Genomic DNA, 20,081 nt, shown 5'->3' on the forward strand with positions numbered 1-20,081 from the left:
AGTATGGTTTGTACACAGGTTCAATCTAACAATGAGGCTGGGCGGGAGGTTGCCTAGATTGCAGGTTATTTCATATTTCTCGCCTTCAGTATTCTCAAAAAGGCATTAATATTGAGGTTTGGGCATTATGGTAACTTTAAAAGCAAGGGGATTAATCGACTCTTCAGTTGGCAAACCACTCCTCTAGCCCTAATCTTTCAGAAATCCGACTCTCTTCTTTGCTGATCTGCGAATACAATAAGGCTGCAATCCTAAACACGTTTTACTAGGCAGTAGGCCGCATTGTACAAAGCACATTGGCTTACACTGTGGAAACTGCAAAGCAGAACCTTCAGAAACAATGGGGAGGATTGTGTGCTGCGAAGTTTTGCCTTTTTTTGTGTCGGCTTGCGGAATGGAAATGAAATAAATTATCAGCCACTCCTCAGCCGCATGAAAAACTATCTGTTGGCATTTGGCTTTTTGACACAGTGGAATGTGTATCCTGTTTGCAGACTTGAAAACATGTCATAAGAGTCCAGATGCACTTGGTGCCCCCAAAGTCATATGGGCTTTTATCACCAGCCCCCCACAGTAACCCACTCGCCTGACCACGAAATGTAGAATTAAGGACCAGGGTCCCGCCTCTGACCACATACTCAAAATTTGATTTTACTACCAAAATGGCCTCTTACCCAGTTGCAGCCCGTTATGGAAGGGCCTTGGCTCCATGGGGGGGGGGGGGAGGCCTCTCCATCCTAGGCCGGTCTGTTCAGCCACAAAGTAGGGCAGGATAGCCCACCATCAACTGGAATTCAGGTTGGGCCAATCATTGGCCAGACAGGGCAAGGTTTGGGTGACGGACCAGAGTGAAATCCTTACCATCTTAATTTAAAAGGAAAGGAAACTGCCCTTTTTTCCGTTTTGGCCATCTCTGCCTTTATTCATTCATTAAATTTCCATCAAAGGATCCCAGGCTGCCAAACCTCAGAGCTGAAGGTAATTAAAATAGAGTTAAAATTAAAAACATATTTAAAGCCATCCTAATATATTTAGAACATCTATGAACATTTAGAAACAATCACATACCCCCACTGTCACGAATTTCACGGTTGCCATGGCCTGTGTCTTATCAGCCGTCAAATGCCTGGGTAAACAGGAATGTTTTTTAAAATCACTTGGAGCCACTGGCAAGAAGACCCTGTCGCAGAGGAAATCCATCCAGGCCGTAACTAGAAGCACCACCGCCAAGAGGGCCTCTCCTGATAAGTTGTAGGGCCCGAGGTGGTTGATATTTAAACAATTCAATTTGCTAATCTACTGCAAATCCTTTAGAGATCAGTCAGTAGATTCCGACCTACCCATACCATGGAGTGTGAGACTGAGCTGCTAACTAAACCAATTAGGAGTAAGCTCCATTGAATTCAGTGGGGTTTACTTATGAGTATTCATGGTAAGTTAGGATTGTGCTGTAAGTCAGCCATTTCCAATTGTAGTGTAACTGAGTTGGGCTTCAGCAGACTTGTAAAATAGGGATATTCTTCTACACCTTCAAAATCTCCACAGTGCTTGGTATTCCTGCTTTTCAAGCTGAGGTGAGGCACCTTCCTTCATCCCCTCTCTCTTTTTTTTTTTTAAAAAAGGCATTATTTCTAAAATTCATTTTATTTGGACAAGGTTTTTTTGACAGAGTTTGGAAAATATCAGATTTGGTCACCGAAACCTTGAAAAGGAGAAGGGAGAGTTCAAGTTGGCATGGAAACCCTTTTGTATTTAATATCTGTACTTTGGCAGGATAAATGCTACTTTTGTTTGATGGCCCAATGTAATGTCAGCTTCTTGGAAACACCAGCTGTGTTAGTCAAGGAGAAAAGATTCCAAGTCTCACTTCTCAGGGACGCATATTGTATCTGTACTTGAAGCAATGCCCCTTTCTCTGGAAAGTAACGTGAGAGCTTCAGTTTGCTGTTAAAGGAGAACTGGGGCAGCTGTTTCAGAAAGCACTATTGCAAAGGGCTTTACGACAGCATCCGCACGCCCTTTTCAGCCTCCAGAGACTGAAACAGGAGCATGGGGAGTTGTCTTAAAGGCCTTAGCAAAAATGGTATTTGAAGCAGCCCCAGGCTTCTCCTTTAAGAGAGCGGGCAGGAACTGATGGTGGGGGAGAAAAGGCTCCATTATCCTCTCTTGTCACCCACCTACCCACTTGCTTAAAACAGAGCTGCTTCAAAGAGTGCTTTTGCAGAGAGCTTTAACGCCAATGAGTAGGGGTAAAATTCTGCTGCCTTGGCTGTTTCCGCCTGGGAACATGGTGTGCAGCTAATGCAAGACAAAACCCTGACCTCCCACCCATAAACTGACCAGTGACGTCAGCTGGTGGGCAGGTGGGTGTGGTTTGGGAGAAATGGCCTTGCAGGCAAAATTGGACCCATTCGCGGATCAGGACTGGCCTGTGGGATGACGGTTCCTCATCCCTAGTATACAGGATTGACAAGGTTGTGCAACAAGATGTGAAGGGGACCAATTTAAGTTAAATCAAATGAAATGGTCTTGATTTAGTCCATTGGTGTTGTATCGCCTCTCAGCTGGGGCAGTCCTTTTCCCTTTCTTTATCTTCTTACAAATAATGGGGAAGATGCTTCCTAGAAAAGACCCTAGAAAAGACTCCCTAGAAAAGACCCTGATGTTGGGAAGGATAGAGGGCAAAAGGAGAAGGGGACGACAGAGGATGAGATGGTTGGACGGTGTTCTCGAGGCTACTGGCATGGGTTTGGCCAGACTGCGAGAGGCAGTGAAGGATAGGCGTGCCTGGCGTGCTCTGGTCCATGGGGTCACGAAGAGTCGGACACAACTGAACGAATGAACAACAACAAGCTCCGTCATAGCACTGTTTGCACTAGGTAATTCTGTTGGCAATGAGGAGCACCACAGCCCTGGCTACTTAATTTGGTTGCAGCTTTTTTTTAAGTAAGAAAAACTGTGAAATAGTCTGTTGCTTCATCTGATGTGGTAAATCCACTCCCTCCAATATGGTAATTCACTCACTCCAACATTAGAATTTCACCTTTGAGGGCTACTTTTGCTTCGCCCTCATGAAGGCATAAAAAAAATTGCTGGCCGACTACTTTTGTTGGTGTTTAGTCATTTAGTCATGTCCGACTCTTCATGACCCCGTGGACCAGAGCACTCCAGGCACTCCTGTCTTCCACTGCCTCCCGCAGTTTGGTCAAACTCATGTTGGTAGCTTCGAGAACACTGTCCAACCATCTCATCCTCTGTCGTCCCCTTCTCCTTGTGCCCTCAGTCTTTCCCAACATCAGGGTCTTTTCCAGGGAGTCTTCTCTTCTCATGAGGTGGCCAAAGTATTGGAGCCTCAGCTTCAGGATCTGTCCTTCCAGTGAGCACTCAGGGCTGATTTCTTTGAGAATGGAGAGGTTTGGTCTTCTTGCAGCCCATGGGACTCTCAAGAGTCTCCTCCAGCACCATAATTCAAAAGCATCAATTCTTCGGCAATCAACCTTCTTCATGGACCAGCTCTCACTTCCATACATCACTACTGGGAAAACCATAGCTTTAACTATACAGACCAGTTTAACACTAATTTAAATAGTGGCTTCAGGCAACACAGCATATAGCACTGAGTTACCCAGCAATGCCCTACGAAGTGGCCAAAACCCTTCAGTATTGTTCAGTCACAAATAAGCCCTGTTCAGCCAAGGCCCCCTGAAAAAATAATTAATAGCTTCCTCTTTGTAGCTTCTTGCCATTCTGTTGCTTCCTGTTCAGTATGACTGTGAGGAATAATGATTAAGTACCTCTTAATTAATATGCTCCTCCACTGCAGTAGAGCTTTGACTACATCATCTCCTTCCATTTTCCCCTTTTCTTAGGTAGCTAAAACAATATAATTTTGCTACAAAAGAAAGAAAGCAAAATGTAATACAGTAAAAGAAAGCCGGCTGTTAAAGCTTCTCCCTGCAGTGAACAGAACCTACCTAATTACTGAGCAATTAATCACTTATCACCCAGCATTTCCCAACATCAGGGAGTCTTCTCTTCATGAGGTGGCTGAACAGAAAGCAATTAAAGTAGCAGAAACCAAGCTTTTAACTTAAGGAAAGTCTGCCCTAAAAAATGTCAGCATGAGAGACAAAGGATGAAATGGCGAAAATGGCGATGATCATTTGGGCTATAGATGTGGGCCACAATATAGAGTTAGATTTGTGGGGGAAGCTGTGGAAAACAGGATTAAAATTCACGGCCTGACGTGCTCTTAAGGAAAAGTATAAGTCAGAATCAGGTAAATGTTGGAAGTGTAAAGCTATGGATGGAACCTTTCATCACATGTGGTGGACCTGTAGAATAGTTAAAGAATATTGGGAAATGATATATAATGAATTGAAAAAATTATTTCGGAAGACTTTTCCAAAGAGGCCTTCCTGTTAAGAATAATGAGGTCTGAGGTGCCAAGTAAACAAATAAATTTATTTATGTATGCCACTACAGCAGCGAGAATCCTATATGCACAAAGATGAAGAGAAGAGATAGTACCTACAAAGGATGAGTGGCAGATGAAATTAATGGAATATGCAGAATTAGCAATCTTAACCAGCAGAATTATAGAGCAAGAAGAGAAAAGATTTAAAGAAGAATGGAAGCCTTAAAAAAAGAACACTGTAAAAATGTTAGAGCTTTAGTTGATTTGGAGTAAGCTCAGCAGTTATAACAAAATTTAAAAATTCCTTCCAGTAGCACCTTACAGACCAACTATGTTTGTTATTGCTATGAGCTTTCATGTGCATGAACACTTTATTCAGCCAATTGTTGTCATGCCACAAAACATGGAAATGGCCTTTGTAGCGTGATGCTTCTTTTTAGAAGGCTGGAAAAAAATAGGTTCAATTTTTATTTATTTATTTTTCAATGAATTATCTGCGGTCAGTCCACCATCAGCAGCATCCTGGGCTGCTCCTCACAACTGTGGAGAAGCAGCTGCTGTGACATCAGCACTCGTGGGTTGGGGTTGAGCACAACCCTTCTAGTGCCTCAGTATATAAATATGTGTGTGGCAGCATGCAGAGGTTGAATTTGACTCAGGGCAGTGTGAAACTGCCTTGCCATGGTCTGATTTTGCTGAAAACTCAGCACAGGTTGGATTTCCCCAAAGACTCGGCCACACTGAGTGGTTCTTGGTCAGAGCACTTGGATGTCCACATGATACACATGTGCTGAAAGAACTGCATTGGCTGCCTATCAGCTACTGGGCCATGTTCCAGGCCTTGTTGCTAACAAATAAAAAGCCCTGGACAGCTTTTGGGACCAGGTTACCTGAAAGACCACCTGCCCCTGTATGGACCTGCATCAATCTGTATTAGTCTGACCCTCCTTGTCAGATATTCCTTCCCTAGCAGAGATCGTTCACATTTTAAAATGCTTTTCTCTCCCACCCACCTTCTCCTCTAGTTGCCATGGAGTCTAAAACATTACAAAATACCCAAAACAGATTGTAAATGATTGCCAGTGTGATTAATCTAATTCTGTCAGATGTGGTCTTAAGACTAGTTTGAACTGCAGTGGGCTTGGCTATCTCTCGGCATAGAGATCAGCATCGCCAGCTGCCCTGATTTTGCTCTTATGAGACAGGTGTGTAACAAGAAGGTGTTGCTGCCATCTTGGTCCAAGAGACCATGAGATGCCAAGTAAGAGAGGTCACTGATATATCTGTTATCGGAGTTAACATTCATTGGTGAAAAGAATGGTAGGGCTGTTATATTAGGAAATAAAACGTTTTGCAAATGAAACGTTTTGAATGCGACGTAAAGTGCAATATAAAATTGTGACACCAGGTGGCGAACATGAGCTATAGCAAATTCAATGAATTTTTCAAAACAATTTTTTTTAAAAAGGATTTTCACAGCGTTTTTAACGTGTGTGTAGATTCCACCCAAAACTGCAGAATGCTTTGTGCGCTGAAAAGTGCTGTAGCAGGAATAATGTTGCTCCTTTTGAAAAGCAAAAGTGAATGAGGGAACAATGAGGTTTTCAAGTTGGTCGGTAAGTGATCAGAAGAGGGGAAATCAGAGAAAGAGGGAAATAATTAAGCAGAGATTGGACACAGCTTCCCTTTTCTTTGTTGGGCGTTCCTACTTCATGCTAGCTGTTTCTTTGCAAGATCGTTTGCATTATAAAGTTAAACGTTGCATTTTATCAGCCCAAAGGTCGTGTGCCAAAGCTCAGTATATTCGCAAGCTGAACCTATGTAGTAAGCACTGAAATCAGTGAAGCTGACTTCAAGGGAGTTGTGAATAGGATTACAGCCATGCTGATCCTAATAAATGGGGTATTATTGTGTACTGCTACTCTTTGGTGCATGTGTGTACAAATACATACAGTAGACCAACAGAGCTGGCGGCATTTCTGGACTCTCCTTGGGGATGTCATAATGAGCTTCTGCACGTCAAAATGCCCCTCTACTCCACGGCCTAATGATGTTGCCTTGTGGTTAAGGGCAGAAGCTATCAGGAGGAAGTTCCGGATCCAGGTGTAAGATTCAAAATGTTGATGACTACAAAAAAAAAACACCAAGATCCTAGTTATTGAGTGCTACGTGCCCTGTTAGCTTTGCCACGTCAATATTCAGAAACTGTTCCCTTTGTTTCCAAAGAGAACCACACATTCCTTACGAAACTCGTGCTTCTGCAAGGTGAGGTCCAGCAAAAACCTGCTATACCTCTCCTTTTTGTAAATACCCGAGTAAATATTTGTCTGAAACTCACTCAGCTTGTTGGGTATGTTCATGCTTCATTCACTCTGAGCTCTGCACTGAGATCCATAAAATCTTTCTGGCAATCATTCTAAGCTGTCTCCAGGTCAAGATTCTGCTCTCCGTCAAGCCAGGCGTCTAGTAATGTTTACAAGTGCACTGTGCTCTGCGTGCTGCTCTGTGCCGGCCCTACTATCAGGCAGGATGAGGTGGCCACCTCAGGCAGCAGGTGTTGGGGAGCAGGGCAGTGTTGGGGAACAGTTCTGTGTTTTCCACACAGACTGTTTGCACCCTCTAAGCCTGCTGCCCTCGGGTATGGTGGGAGATATGCTGTCCTGTTACCAGCATTGAAATAAGATTCAACTAGCTTCTGTACATGGAACAGGAGTAAGGGCACCATCTTGCCCTTTGCCGCAGGCGGCAAAATGTCTTGAGCCAGCCCTGGTACTGCTGCACAAGACAAGAGCCACTATTATTCTCTTGGGCCAGGGTGGGAAACTTCTTTAGTCCAGCAAGCTTGATCCTTATCTGCCCCGCCCCATAGGCCAACTCTGGCAAGTGGGCAGGACAATCCACCTGTCAATCACTTGATGTCATCACAATATTGGCAGGTGGCTTGTCCCATCAAATCCCCTTGCTCAGCACTTCCCATTAGTGCCTGGCAGTGCATTGGTTTTGGGGCACTTATGAGCCATAAGAGCGAGGAGATTTGCCAGCCACCTGTCAGATGTTTGGGAAGCAGCATGCAAAGAGCATAGGAGTGGCTTTCAGCAAGTGTTGACAAGTGCGCGCTCTTTCAAACACGCCCTCGTACACGTGTAGAGACAGCTTCTGCCTGCATTCAGTGTAACGTGTGAACAAGCCTTTTGTTTCCGTTTTGGCCAGAGCATGTAGGATCTCCCGACGCCAATCTTGAGATACTCTCCTGTCCACTCATTGCCATCGATTTCTTTGGTTTCGAACATTCTGGGCTGTCGGCAAATTAATTCAGCCTCTCTTTGCAAGAACAAAGTCCAGTCCTCTTCAGTGAGGAGCTCAGGGGTTACGTAAGACTGAGAGGGATGAATAACAGCCAGAGGGTGTTCCTTTTTCCTGACAGATTGCCCAGGAACTGGCGTCTCCCTGCTCCTCTCATTTTACACTCAAATATCCAAGTGGGAACACTTGTTTGTCACAAAGGCCGAGGGATCGCAAAACAAAAGGCTCTCCAGCTTCTCATTTTCCTTTACTTTAGAGGGCAAATTAAATATGTTTTCAAGGTTGTTTCTTTCTTCCCCTGCCTCCAATGTTTCAAAAAAAAAAAAATCATTTCAATGTGACAAGTGGGGAGTTTTTTGGGGGGTCAACAACCATTGGATATCAAAGCCAGTGTATGACTTCAGCATTTTATTTGGCAAAGGGACTTTAATACACTAGAGAGGCAGTGTGGGTTAGTGATTGGAGCATCAGACTCTGAATGGCAGAAACTTGGTTCAGATCCCGACACAGCCATGAAGCTCACTGAGCGACTTTGGCCCTATCACACACTCAGCCCAACCTACCTCAGGGTGGGCATGAAGATAAAAGTGAGCCGGGGGTGGGAGACTTAGGAACATAGGGAGCTGCCTTATGCTGAGTCAGACCATTAGTCCACCTACCCCAGTATTGTCTACACTGGCTGGCAGAGGCTCTGCAGGGTTTCAGACAGGTGTCTCTCCAAACCCCACCTGGAGATGCCAAGGACTGGACCTGGGACCTTTTGCTCTGACTATGTGTGTCACCTTTTACTTGGAACAAAGGTGGGATATAAATGTTTTAACCATATATAGATCTGGCAAAGGTCCATATAGTTAAAGCTATGGTTTTCCCAGTAGTAATGTATGGAAGTGAGAGCTGGACCATGAAGAAGACAGATCACCCAAGAATTGATGCTTTTGAATTATGGTGCTGGAGGAGACTCTTGAGAGTCCCATGGACTGCAAATAGATCAAACTTATCCATCCTTAAGGAAATCAGCCCTGAGTGCTCTCTGGAAGGACAGTTCCTGAAGTTGAGGCTCCAGTACTTTGGCCACCTCATGAGAAGAGAAGACTCCCTAGAAAAGACCCTGATGTTGGGAAAGACTGAGGGCACAAGGAGAAGGGGACAACAGAGGATGAGATGGTTGGACAGTGTTCTCGAAGCGACTAGCATGAGTTTGGCCAAACTGTGGGAGGCAGTGAAAGATAGGCGTGCCAGGCATGCTCTGGTCCATGGGGTCACAAAGAGTCGGACACGACTGAACGACTGAACAACAACAGATCTGGCAAAGAACAGGCTCTAGGTTCTTCCCTGTTTTTGTAGCAGCTCCCAACAAAATCCTCCGAGGTAAGAAAGTGGGACTAAGCCGCTTGATCTCACTGCACCCATGATGGAAAAAAGTTGTGGGGTAGGTCAATGTTATGGCCATCTTACAGATGAGAAACTCAGACTGTAGATAGCAATGTATTGCAGAAAGCAAGGTCTCATTAATAGTAGTAGTAATAATAATAATAATAATAATAATAATAATAATAATAATTTATTATTTATACCCTACCCACATCTGGCTGGGTTTCCCCGGTCACTGTGGGTGGCTCCCAACAGAATATTAAAAACATGACAAAACATCAAACATTAAAAACGTCCCTATACAGGGCTGCCTTCAGATGTCTTCTAAAAGTCAGGTAGTTGTTTATTTCCTTGACATCTGCTGGGAGGGCGTTCCACAGGGTAGGCACCACCACCGAAAAGGCCCTCTGCCTGGATCCCTGTAACCTCACTTCTCGTAGTGAGGGAACCGCCAGAAGGCCCTCGGAAGCTGGGCCTCAGTGTCCGGGCTAAACGATGGGAGTGGAGACGCTCCTGAGGCCGTTTAGGGCTTTAAAGGTCAGCACCAACATTTTCAATTGTGCTCAGAAATGAACTGGGAGCCAGTGTAGGTCTTTCAGGACCGGTCTTGTTCAAGGGTCTCCTATGTCCTGGCCCCACAGCTCTACCTCCACTACCTGGCTGTGGTATTCATCCTGAACTGTTTTGGCAGGGAGTTCAGATGAAGTTGGCTATTCAGTGAGCATCCATTCTGACTTGCTGGTGGGGATGTTAGACACTGCTGCACCAAAGCAAATTCATTTCCCCGTCGCTTTGCTTATCGCAAAAATGAAACGAAACCCAACCTTTTGGGGAAATCAGTTTGCTGTGCAAAACCTCCCAGTCAACCCAAATTTGCTGGCATGTGACTGAACCCCACCTGAAAATAGTGACAGTCCAGATTCTGGAAACACCCCAAGATTCTTGCTTCCAAACTGTGGAAGAAGCATTTAAAAACCACACACACTGTTTCTGGGGAAAGTTGTACAAAGGAAGGAGCTGTTCCAGCAAGGATCATTCCTAGATATGGAGCTATACTTTCCTGAGTACAGCAGGTGTTTCTTGTGTCATAACAGGCCAGGGTGAGCCACAGGTCTGTGTCTCAACAACGGTGGCCAAGCTAGCCAGCCTCTCTTTCCCTGCTAGCCGAATGGGGTTTGCAACTCTGCTGCAAAATAATTTGGTGCACGGAGCGCCTGGATCCGCTACCCTGCAGCGTTTAATTGCAGCATTGAACTTTTCGCCCCAATTATGCTGATGTAATCAGTTGTGATCTGTTTTTCTCCCCTTCCCTTGACCCCCCCCCGCCCCACCCCGGTGGGACACTAGCCCAGTTAGCATGCGATGCAGCAGGAAGCCGCTTCAACACTATGAATTCTGTTTTTTATGTATAATTTTATGAATTATCAGGTTGTAATTCATTTAATGCTGCCCTTCTTCCCCTCTGCTCTCACTCTGACATTTTCAGCGTCTGGTACAAGTATGTCCAGCAAATATCACTGCAGCACACAGGGCATAGAGAGTCACAGAAGTGGGGGAATGGGGCAGAAAGGTAGGGTGAAATGGAGTTCAAGCTGAATATTTTAGGCAGCATGGCCCAATGGTCAAGGATGACGGGAGTCGTTAGGGCTGCCATACGTCCGGGTTTTTCCAGACATTACTGGGATTTCAAAGGCAGAAGTCACATCCAGGGGGAATTTCCAGAAAGCTCAACCATTTTGTGGTGTTTTAAGCTCAACAATTCTGGCGTCTTTCTAATGAAGAGCTCAACGACTTTCAGGGTGTCCTGGTTTTTTACTTTTTGAAATATGGCAACCCTAGGAGTTGTAGCCCCGGAATTTGCAGGGCACCATGTCGTTGCCTACCTTGCTGGAGGGTCGCTCAAAGGACTCACGAATTGAGGAAGGGAGTGACGTTGAGCCCGCCAGACCCACTCCCGCAGCACCCACATTGCCAACCGGCTCTAGGGATGTGGGGCCCAGTGCACACAAGCAGAGAACAGGAGGACCTAAGAACATAAGAAGAACCCTTCTGGATCAGGCCAACGGCTCACCTAGTCCGGCATCCTGTTCTCACAAAGGCCAGCCTGGTGCCTGTGGGAAGGCAGGGAGCAGGGCATGAGCTCAACAGCACTTTGCCTGCCTGCAATTCCCAGCCCCTGGCATTCAGAGGCGCATTACCTCTGACAGTGGAACACAGCTATCGTGGCTAGTAGCCACGGATAAATCTCTTCCATGCAAGGGGGAATTCTGGACCAATCAGGATTCCTATCCCCTTGTATGGGGGGCGTTCTGGAGCTCTATGCGCAGGGAAGGTTGGTGAGCAGTGTGACTCATGTGTGCAATGCCAGGATACACAGCAATTATATATCAGACACACACACACACACACAGAGAGAGAGAGAGAGAGAGAGAGAGAGAGAGAGAGAGAGAGAGAATGAAGGAGAGCTTTTTTTCAGCCAGAACTCAGTACTGGGACCTCTCAGGTGGACGCCATTGCCATAATAAGAGGACAAGGGCGCTGTTTGTAGTGAGTTCCGGCACATTCTTTCAAGAGGTGAGGGGATCTGTGTGGAACTCTCCACACACAGAGTCAAAACATGAGTTAGTCCTCCAAAAGCTTAGAGAGCTCAGCTCAAGCACCATGCAAGAGGTCCAGCGCAAACCGCTTACTTACCTACTGTCAGGGAATGACATTGCTCAGGTAGTAATTGTAATCCGGAAGGGCACAGACTTTAGATGATTCATATATACAGTATATATCTGGAAGAAGAAAAATGAATAATCCAGAGGCCTTCTTTCTTTCTTTCTCTCTCCCCCGCTTTCCCCCCTCCCTCCTAGCATCTATGTATACTGAAATACAGAGAGAGAGGCCAGATATTGGGAATATCATGACTCATCCAGATTACATTGACGGAAACCCTGATCTTATCAAACCTAAAAAGCTGCTCAACCCTGTAAGAGCCTCGAAAAGCCATCAAGAACTTCACAGGGAGCTGCTTATGAATCATAAGAGGTGAGGAAAAAAGATCCAGCACTGCTGTTTACTGCACCCTAACCTCAAAGTGAGTAGAATTATGAACTAGGAAGAAGAAGCAGGTCCCGTGTCTATGCACAATTGCACCGCTGACCTGCATAGTTTATTCCACTTATGAAAACTGGAATATGCCATGTCCTTCCACATCCCAGACTATGGATTTTTTCCCCTCCAGGCCTTTGGCCTGTGAGTTTGGGGGGGGGGGGTGGATTTTAAGAGTCTTTCTTAGAGCCACATGTTTTTTGCAAAAATAAAAATAAATAAATTGCAGAATAGAGGCTCCCGAACGCTGCAAACTTGGAAGTGAGCATTGCAGAATAGAGGCCAGGAGTCATAATAAAAGGCAGGGATTGATGTGAAGCAAACAGATCCTTCCCTCCAATTAGCACGAGTCTCATTGGGAAATGGCACCTTTTGTAGACTTTTTCCCGCAAGCCATGAGGACTAGGAAGTTGCTCTGTTGAATGAAAAAGAAAGCTGGCATTTTAAGCGCAGAAGCTTCCATGCGCCCATATCCGTGCTAGAATAGAGCTATATAGTCATTTTGAACAGCAGTGATTAGGGTAGTAGACCATAGCTGAGCAGTAGGGCATGTGCTTCATAATGTTTATATGAAGAAATTCCCTGGTGCCCCCGTTTTAAAGGATCAGGTAGCAAGTGGCTCCTCCACAGACCCTGGTTCTGCCCCTGCTAGTCATGGAGCAAGATTGGGAAATAGTTGGACCTGCCAGGCTTCTGATAATCCATGCCAGATTCTGGAATTCTAGCCCTGGGATCAATGTGAATGTCTCCATAACTATTCCGATTAGCACAGGCAGGCCTTTCCTTTTACAATTTATCCATCCTCACTATTTCATTTCCCCCCTTTTAACATTCACCTGCTGGTCCATTGCACTACAATATCCATAGCTCTTTTTTTCCTCTTTAAACATAATAATCATTATTTAAAATCACAAAGCCCGAGCGGACACGCACTCCTACACCAGAGGAGAAGCCTGCACACAATTCAGGTCACGTTTCATAATCTCGCCTTGGGTTTTTGCAGCGTCAATAGAGCCAGAAGAACGTCAACTCCCGCCCGAGATTTCCCCAAACCCTCCGAAGAGGTACCGGTACATATATTTATAGATGAAAGGAAGACAGGGGGCTTGTAAAGGTCCTCCTAGATAAAAGGAAGCAGAAGAGCTGGTAAATATCCTGTCTGCTTCCAAGCCACATCCGCTAGCATTGTTTGTTTTATGAAGCATGAATCTTGTTTGAAAAGGGCAGGCAGGGGGCAGTTGGGCTATGGAGTGAGCTGTTCAGGTCGGATAATTAGCATATGTATGTATTTATTCATGCATTCGTTCATTTATAAATTTGTATTCTACCTTTCAGGGCAACACCCTCCCTAGCTGGCTTAGAACAAGAACAATAATTTGTGGTGGGTGGCTAGAAAATTGCTGTAGCTCAGAGGTAGTGGATCTGCTTTGAATGCAGAAGATTCCTGGTTCAGTCCCTGGCATTCCTGCCTAAAACTCTGGAGAGCTGCTGCCAGTCAGTGTAGGCAGTATTGAGCTTGATGGACCTATGACCTGACTCAGTTTAAGGCAGCTTCCTATGTTCCTCTGTAGATACAATTAAGACAGCCGCCTAAACCAGTTAATAATGGCAGCAGCTAACAACCAGCATGCTTACCTGTGGAGCTGGGAGCTACTTTTATTCCAGACTGTGTGTATCCTGCCTGCTTCCATCTGATAAGATTAGGATCTGGCACAGCATCTTCACAATCTTAATACCTACCTGTGCTACAAGCGTATTGGTTCTAATACCAGTTTAATTGTCACAACATCTTCGAAACAGTCTCAGGCTTGAAGCGTGTTTAGTCCCCATCGAAATACACCAGAGATCTCGGAGATCTGCAATGTTGCCTCAGCAGGCAACATACCAGATCTGAAGGAATCTGCAGGTCCTACTCCGCCCGCCCCCGCCCCGATCCCTGTCTCCAGGTTGAAAATCCAAGGCAAGTTATTGAGCGCCCTCTACTTAGGATTTTGCTCTCCTCTTCTGTGGCTCATCAGCACTTGCTTTTAGCTGTAAATGTTTATTTCACAAGCTTGGACATAGAAGCCTCTCTAAGACTCCCATCTACACTATACAGTACTTTTAAAACCATATCATACCTCTTTATCAAGTCAGGACTTCCTCCAAAGAATCCTGACATCTGTTGTTTGTTAAGGGTGCTGGGAGTTGTCAGAGACCTCTGTTTGCCTGCAGTGGTTTAACAGCCAACCCATCTTCCTAGGGAACAAACCACAATCCCCAGGATTAGTTGTGGGGTGGGGAGGAGGCATGACTATAGGGTGCAGATGTTGCCTTATAGAGTGAGACCATTGGTCCACCCAGTCCAGACATGATTGACCATGTTCTCCAAGCTCTCTGTCAATTCATTTGATGGTAGTTGTTGTTGTTAAAAAAACCCAGTTAAGATCTTGGTAAGTCGCAAGGGACATCATCTGAGCAGGGTGACCAAAAGGTCAAAGAATGTAAACAGTCGCATTGGAGCTAAAAACCCATTCAAAACACACCACACTGACTAAGGCCACACATCCGCACCATGCAGCTCCAGCACTCTTATGCCACATTAACAGCCGTTGAATCCTGACCCAACTTTGCTCAAGTCAGTATGATGGGCAATGGCCACTGCTTAGAGCAGATCAATTTCTGCAGGGACTATTTGCAGCAAAAACTGCCAGAGGTATTCTGTTGTTGTTGTTGTTCAGTCGTTCAGTCGTGTCCGACTCTTCGTGACCCCATGGACCAGAGCACGCCAGGCACGCCTATCCTTCACTGCCTCCCGCAGTTTGGCCAAACTCATGTTAGTAGCTTCGAGAACACTGTCCAACCATCTCATCCTCTGTCGTCCCCTTCTCCTTGTGCCCTCCATCTTTCCCAACATCAGGGTCTTTTCTAGGGATTCTTCTCTTCTCATGAGGTGGCCAAAGTACTGGAGCCTCAACTTCAGGATCTGTCCTTCTAGTGAGTACTCAGGGCTGATTTCTTTGAGAATGGATAGGTTTGATCTTCTTGCAGTCCATGGGACTCTCAAGAGTCTCCTCCAGCACCATAATTCAAAAGCATCAATTCGACGGCGATCAGCCTTCTTTATGGTCCAGCTCTCACTTCCGTACATTACTACTGGGAAAACCATAGCTTTAACTATACGGACCTTTGTCGGCAAGGTGATGTCTTTGCTTTTTAAGATGCTGTCTAGGTTTGTCATTGCTTTTCTCCCAAGAAGCAGGCGTCTTCTAATTTCGTGACTGCTGTCACCATCTGCAGTGATCATGGAACCCAAGAAAGTGAAATCTCTCACTGCCTCCATTTCTTCCCCTTCTATTTGCCAGGAGGTGATGGGACCAGTGGCCATGATCTTAGTTTTTTTGATGTTGAGCTTCAGACCATATTTTGCGCTCTCTTCTTTCACCCTCATTAAAAGGTTCTTTAATTCTTCCTCACTTTCTGCCATCAAGGTAGTATCATCAGCATATCTGAGGTTGTTGATATTTTTTCCGGCAATCTTAATTCCGGTTGGGGATTCATCCAGTCCAGCCTTTCGCATGATGAATTCTGCATATAAGTTAAATAAGCAGGGAGACAATATACAGCCTTGTCGTACTCCTTTCCCAATTTTGAACCAATCAGTTGTTCCATATCCAGTTCTAACTGTAGCTTCTTGTCCCACATAGAGATTTCTCAGGAGACAAATGAGGTGATCCGGCACTCCCATTTCTTTAAGAACTTGCCATAGTTTGCTGTGGTCGACACAGTCAAATGCTTTTGCATAGTCAATGAAGCAGAAGTAGATGTTTTTCTGGAACTCTCTGGCTTTCTCCATAATCCAGCGCATGTTTGCAATTTGGTCTCTGGTTCCTCTGCCCCTTCGAAATCCAGCTTGCACTTCTGGGAGTTCTCGGTCCACGTACTGCTTAAGCCTGCCTTGTAGAATTTTAAGCATAACCTTACTAGCGTGTGAAATGAGTGCAATTGTGCGGTAGTTGGAGCATTCTTTGGCACTGCCCTTCTTTGGGATTGGGATGTAGACTGATCTTCTCCAATCCTCTGGCCACTGCTGAGTTTTCCAAACTTGCTGGCATATTGAGTGTAGCACCTTAACAGCATCCTCTTTTAAAATTTTAAATAGTTCAGCTGGAATATCATCACTTCCACTGGCCTTGTTGTTAGCAAGGCTTTCTAAGGCCCATTTGACTTCACTCTCTAGGATGTCTGGCTCAAGGTCAGCAACCACATTACCTGGGGTGTATGAGACCTCCATATCTTTCTGGTATAATTCCTCTGTGTATTCTTGCCACCTCTTCTTAATGTCTTCTGCTTCTGTTAGGTCCTTTCCACTTTTGTCCTTAATTGTGGTAATCTTTGTACGAAATGTTCCTTTCATATCTCCAATTTTCTTGAATAAATCTCTGGTTTTTCCCATTCTGTTATTTTCCTCTATTTCTTTGCATTGCTCGTTTAGAAAGGCCCTCTTGTCTCTCCTTGCTATTCTTTGGAAATCTGCATTCAATTTCCTGTATCTTTCACGATCTCCTTCGCATTTTGCTTGTCTTCTCTCCCCCCGCTATCTGTAAGGCCTCATTGGACAGCCACTTTGCTTTCTTGCATTTCTTTTTCATTGGGATGGTTTTTGTTGCTGTCTCCTGTATAATGTTACGAGCCTCCATCCACAGTTCTTCAGGTACTCTATCCACCAAATCTAAATCCTTGAACCTGTTCTTCACTTCAACTGTGTATTCATAAGGAATTTGATTTAGATTGAATCTTACTGGCCCAGTGGTCTTTCCTACTTTCTTCAGTTTAAGCTGGAATTTTGCTATAAGAAGCTGATGATCTGAGCCACAGTCAGCTCCAGGTCTTGTTTTTGCTGAGTGTATAGAGCTTCTCCATCTTTGGCTGCAGAGAATATAATCAATCTGATTTCGATGTTGCCCATCTGGTGATGTCCATGTGTAGAGTCGTCTCTTGTGTTGTTGGAAAAGAGTGTTTGTGATGACCAGCTTGTTCTCTTGACAGAACTCTATTAGCCTTTGCCCTGCTTCATTTTGATCTCCAAGGCCAAACTTGCCAGTTGTTCCTTTTATCTCTTGACTCCCTACTTTAGCATTCCAATCCCCTATAATGAGAAGAACATCCTTCTTTGGTGTCATTTCTATAAGGTGTTGTAAGTCTTCATAGAATTGGTCAATTTCGGTTTCTTCAGCACTGGTAGTTGGTGCATAAACTTGGATTACTGTGATGTTAAAAGGTCTGCCTTGGATTCGTATCGAGATCATTCTATCATTTTTGAAATTGCATCCCAGTACAGCTTTCGCCACTCTTTTGTTGACTATGAGGGCCACTCCATTTCTTTTACGGGATTCCTGTCCACAGTAGTAGATATGATAGTCATCCGAACTGAATTCGCCCATTCCTGTCCATTTTAGTTCACTGATGCCTAGGATGTCAATGTTTATTCTTGCCATCTCATTTTTTACCACATCCAGCTTACCAAGGTTCATGGTTCTTACATTCCAGGTTCCTATGCAATACTTTTCTTTACAGCATTGGACTTTCCTTTCGCTTCCAGGCATATCCGCAACTGAGCGTCCTTTCGGCTTTGGCCCAGCCGCTTCATCAGCTCTGGATCTACTTGTACTTGTCCTCCGCTCTTCCCCAGTAGCATGTTGGACGCCTTCCGACCTGAGGGGCTCATCTTCCAGCGTCATATCTTTTATATGCCTGTTGTCTTTGTCCATGGAGTTTTCTTGGCAGGGATACTGGAGCGGCTTGCCAGTTCCTTCTCCAGGTGGATCACGTTTGGTCCAAACTCTCCACTATGACCTGTCCATCTTGACCTGTCCATAGCTTCTCTGAGTAATTCGAGCCCCTTCGCCACGACAAGGCAGTGATCCATGAAGGGGGAGGTATTCTAGTGTAAGATTATTGGTTGAATTACTCCCCCTGCTGGTGGATGGTAAAGAAGTGGCTGAGATTTATTATTATTATTTTAAGTTGGTCAAACTTAGAAATTATCTGAAGAAGTGTGCATGCACACGAAAGCTCATACCAAGAACAAACTTAGTTGGTCTCTAAGGTGCTACTGGAAGGAATTTTTTATTTTATTTTGTTTAAACTTAGAAATGTTATGCTTAATTAAAACATTTTCTTTTTATACTTTTCCCCATACAATTTTAAGGTTGATCACAGAGAGTAGCGGTGTGAGGAATAATTTCAGATAAAGCTTTCGCACTGATGCACGATTTGTCATATAGAAAGTAGCCTCACTGATCAAACCAAGGGCTTCTCAAATATTTTCCATTGTCATGAATTGGGATCTCCAGGAGTCTGTAACTTTCCTTTTCCAATTCATTCATTTCTTATATTTCTATTCTGCTTTTCACTCTCATGAGTCACAAAGCGGCTTACATACGATAAATAATAACATAGCGGAGCATCACAATTGCAACATAGATGATATACACATTACCAAGTCATCAATAAAGTGACCACCTACTATAAAACATTAACAAAACAACTTTTTTAAAAAATAGACTAAACAGCCCAACCATGAGAAAAGTCATATTAGAAAGTTCACAAAGTGCTTACAATCCACAAAACAGTATTAGCAACAATATTAACAATATCAACAACAATATTAACAAACAAGCAAGCAAAAGACAAAGTAAGCACTGCTGAATTCACGTGCTCTCTCTCCCCCCGAAACCTCCCCATGACTCATAGTCTTCCACTCAGTTCATCAAAAAAACACATTCACATAATTGTCATGGTAGCAACTTCCTTCTGAAATCTCTGAGGGCTCCGAGGGCTGGAGTGTGGGGCAAGGCAGGTGGGGAAAGCCCTTGCCTGGTAGCCAGCACAGAGTCTCCTTCCCCTTCCCCTTCCCCTTCCCATCCATGCTGCAGTTGGGTCATTTTTAGACTCTGAACCTAGCAGTCTTATGGGGTTGGGGGATGCCCTTTAGATGGCCCTGTGCATTGCCTTGCTTACTCTAAAAGGTGGCAGGCCAGCCCTCCTCCGTCTTGGGGTTGAGGGCTCCTGCTTATTCCACTTGGTGGGGAAATGGTACCTTCTGTCTTAACCCCCTGCCCTGCCAGCACCATGGATTCCCATCACTTTCTTTCTGGCCAATGGAACTGTTCCTGTACCCAGTCAGCCTGAATTGGTTACTCAGGAAGACGCCACCAGACACCTCCTGTCATATGCTTGGCTGAGAGAAAGGCACAGCACATGGTTGGCCACATCACTAACCCGCTACCATTCTCCCCCCAATGGTGGCCAAATGGTAAAGAGGACAGGTTTTTGTAGCACCTTTAAGCAACACCTGTTGAAATTCTAAGATACAGTGGTACCTCGACTTATGAATTTAATCCGTTCCGAATGCACATTCGTTGGTCGAAAAATTCGTAAGTCGAAAAAAGCGATTTCCCCATAGGAATGCATTGGAAACGAAAAATTCGGAAAAATCCGTAAGTCGAGTAAACCGCATCTAAAATTCATAAGTCAAGTAAACCCCATCTAAAACCGCCAACAGATGTCCTTCGGATGTCGAAAAATTCATAGGCGTGCGGGCACTTTTTTCATTCGTAAGTCGAAAAATTCGTATGTTGAGTAATTCGTAAGTCGAGGTACCACTGTATAGATAGATAAGTTGCCTCCCATCATCTTCGATTTCAGACCGCGTGCTGCACAAAAGAAAACAATATAATAAAACACAGAACTGAACTAAAGCAGCAGGTTGGAGACAGCTGCATAATCAGCAAAGGGAAGAAATGTTTTCTTAAATTTCTGGGCAAATATAAATGTTTGTGCGGCACCTGAAGGAAAGCAATGTGGGCAGACTCTCTTTATGGAAATGATTCCATAGCTGGGGCACCTTTGT

The 20,081-nt window shown here is 44.7% G+C and overlaps 1 protein-coding gene across 2 annotated transcripts in view; it reads left to right on the top strand.

The window, feature by feature from the left end:
- The window catches only part of FAM107A (family with sequence similarity 107 member A), a 57,827-nt gene that overhangs the window by 33,599 nt on the left and 4,147 nt on the right, over nt 1-20,081 (top strand). For both annotated transcript variants that reach the window (XM_033141331.1, XM_033141332.1), the window contains one exon: nt 11,950-12,124. In XM_033141331.1, coding sequence (XP_032997222.1) covers nt 11,955-12,124 — 170 coding nt within the window. In that variant the 5' untranslated portion in view covers nt 11,950-11,954. The remainder of the gene's footprint in view (nt 1-11,949; nt 12,125-20,081) is intronic.

This window comes from Lacerta agilis, chromosome 2, assembly GCF_009819535.1.
Source record: "Lacerta agilis isolate rLacAgi1 chromosome 2, rLacAgi1.pri, whole genome shotgun sequence".
Classification (NCBI taxonomy): domain Eukaryota; kingdom Metazoa; phylum Chordata; class Lepidosauria; order Squamata; family Lacertidae; genus Lacerta; species Lacerta agilis.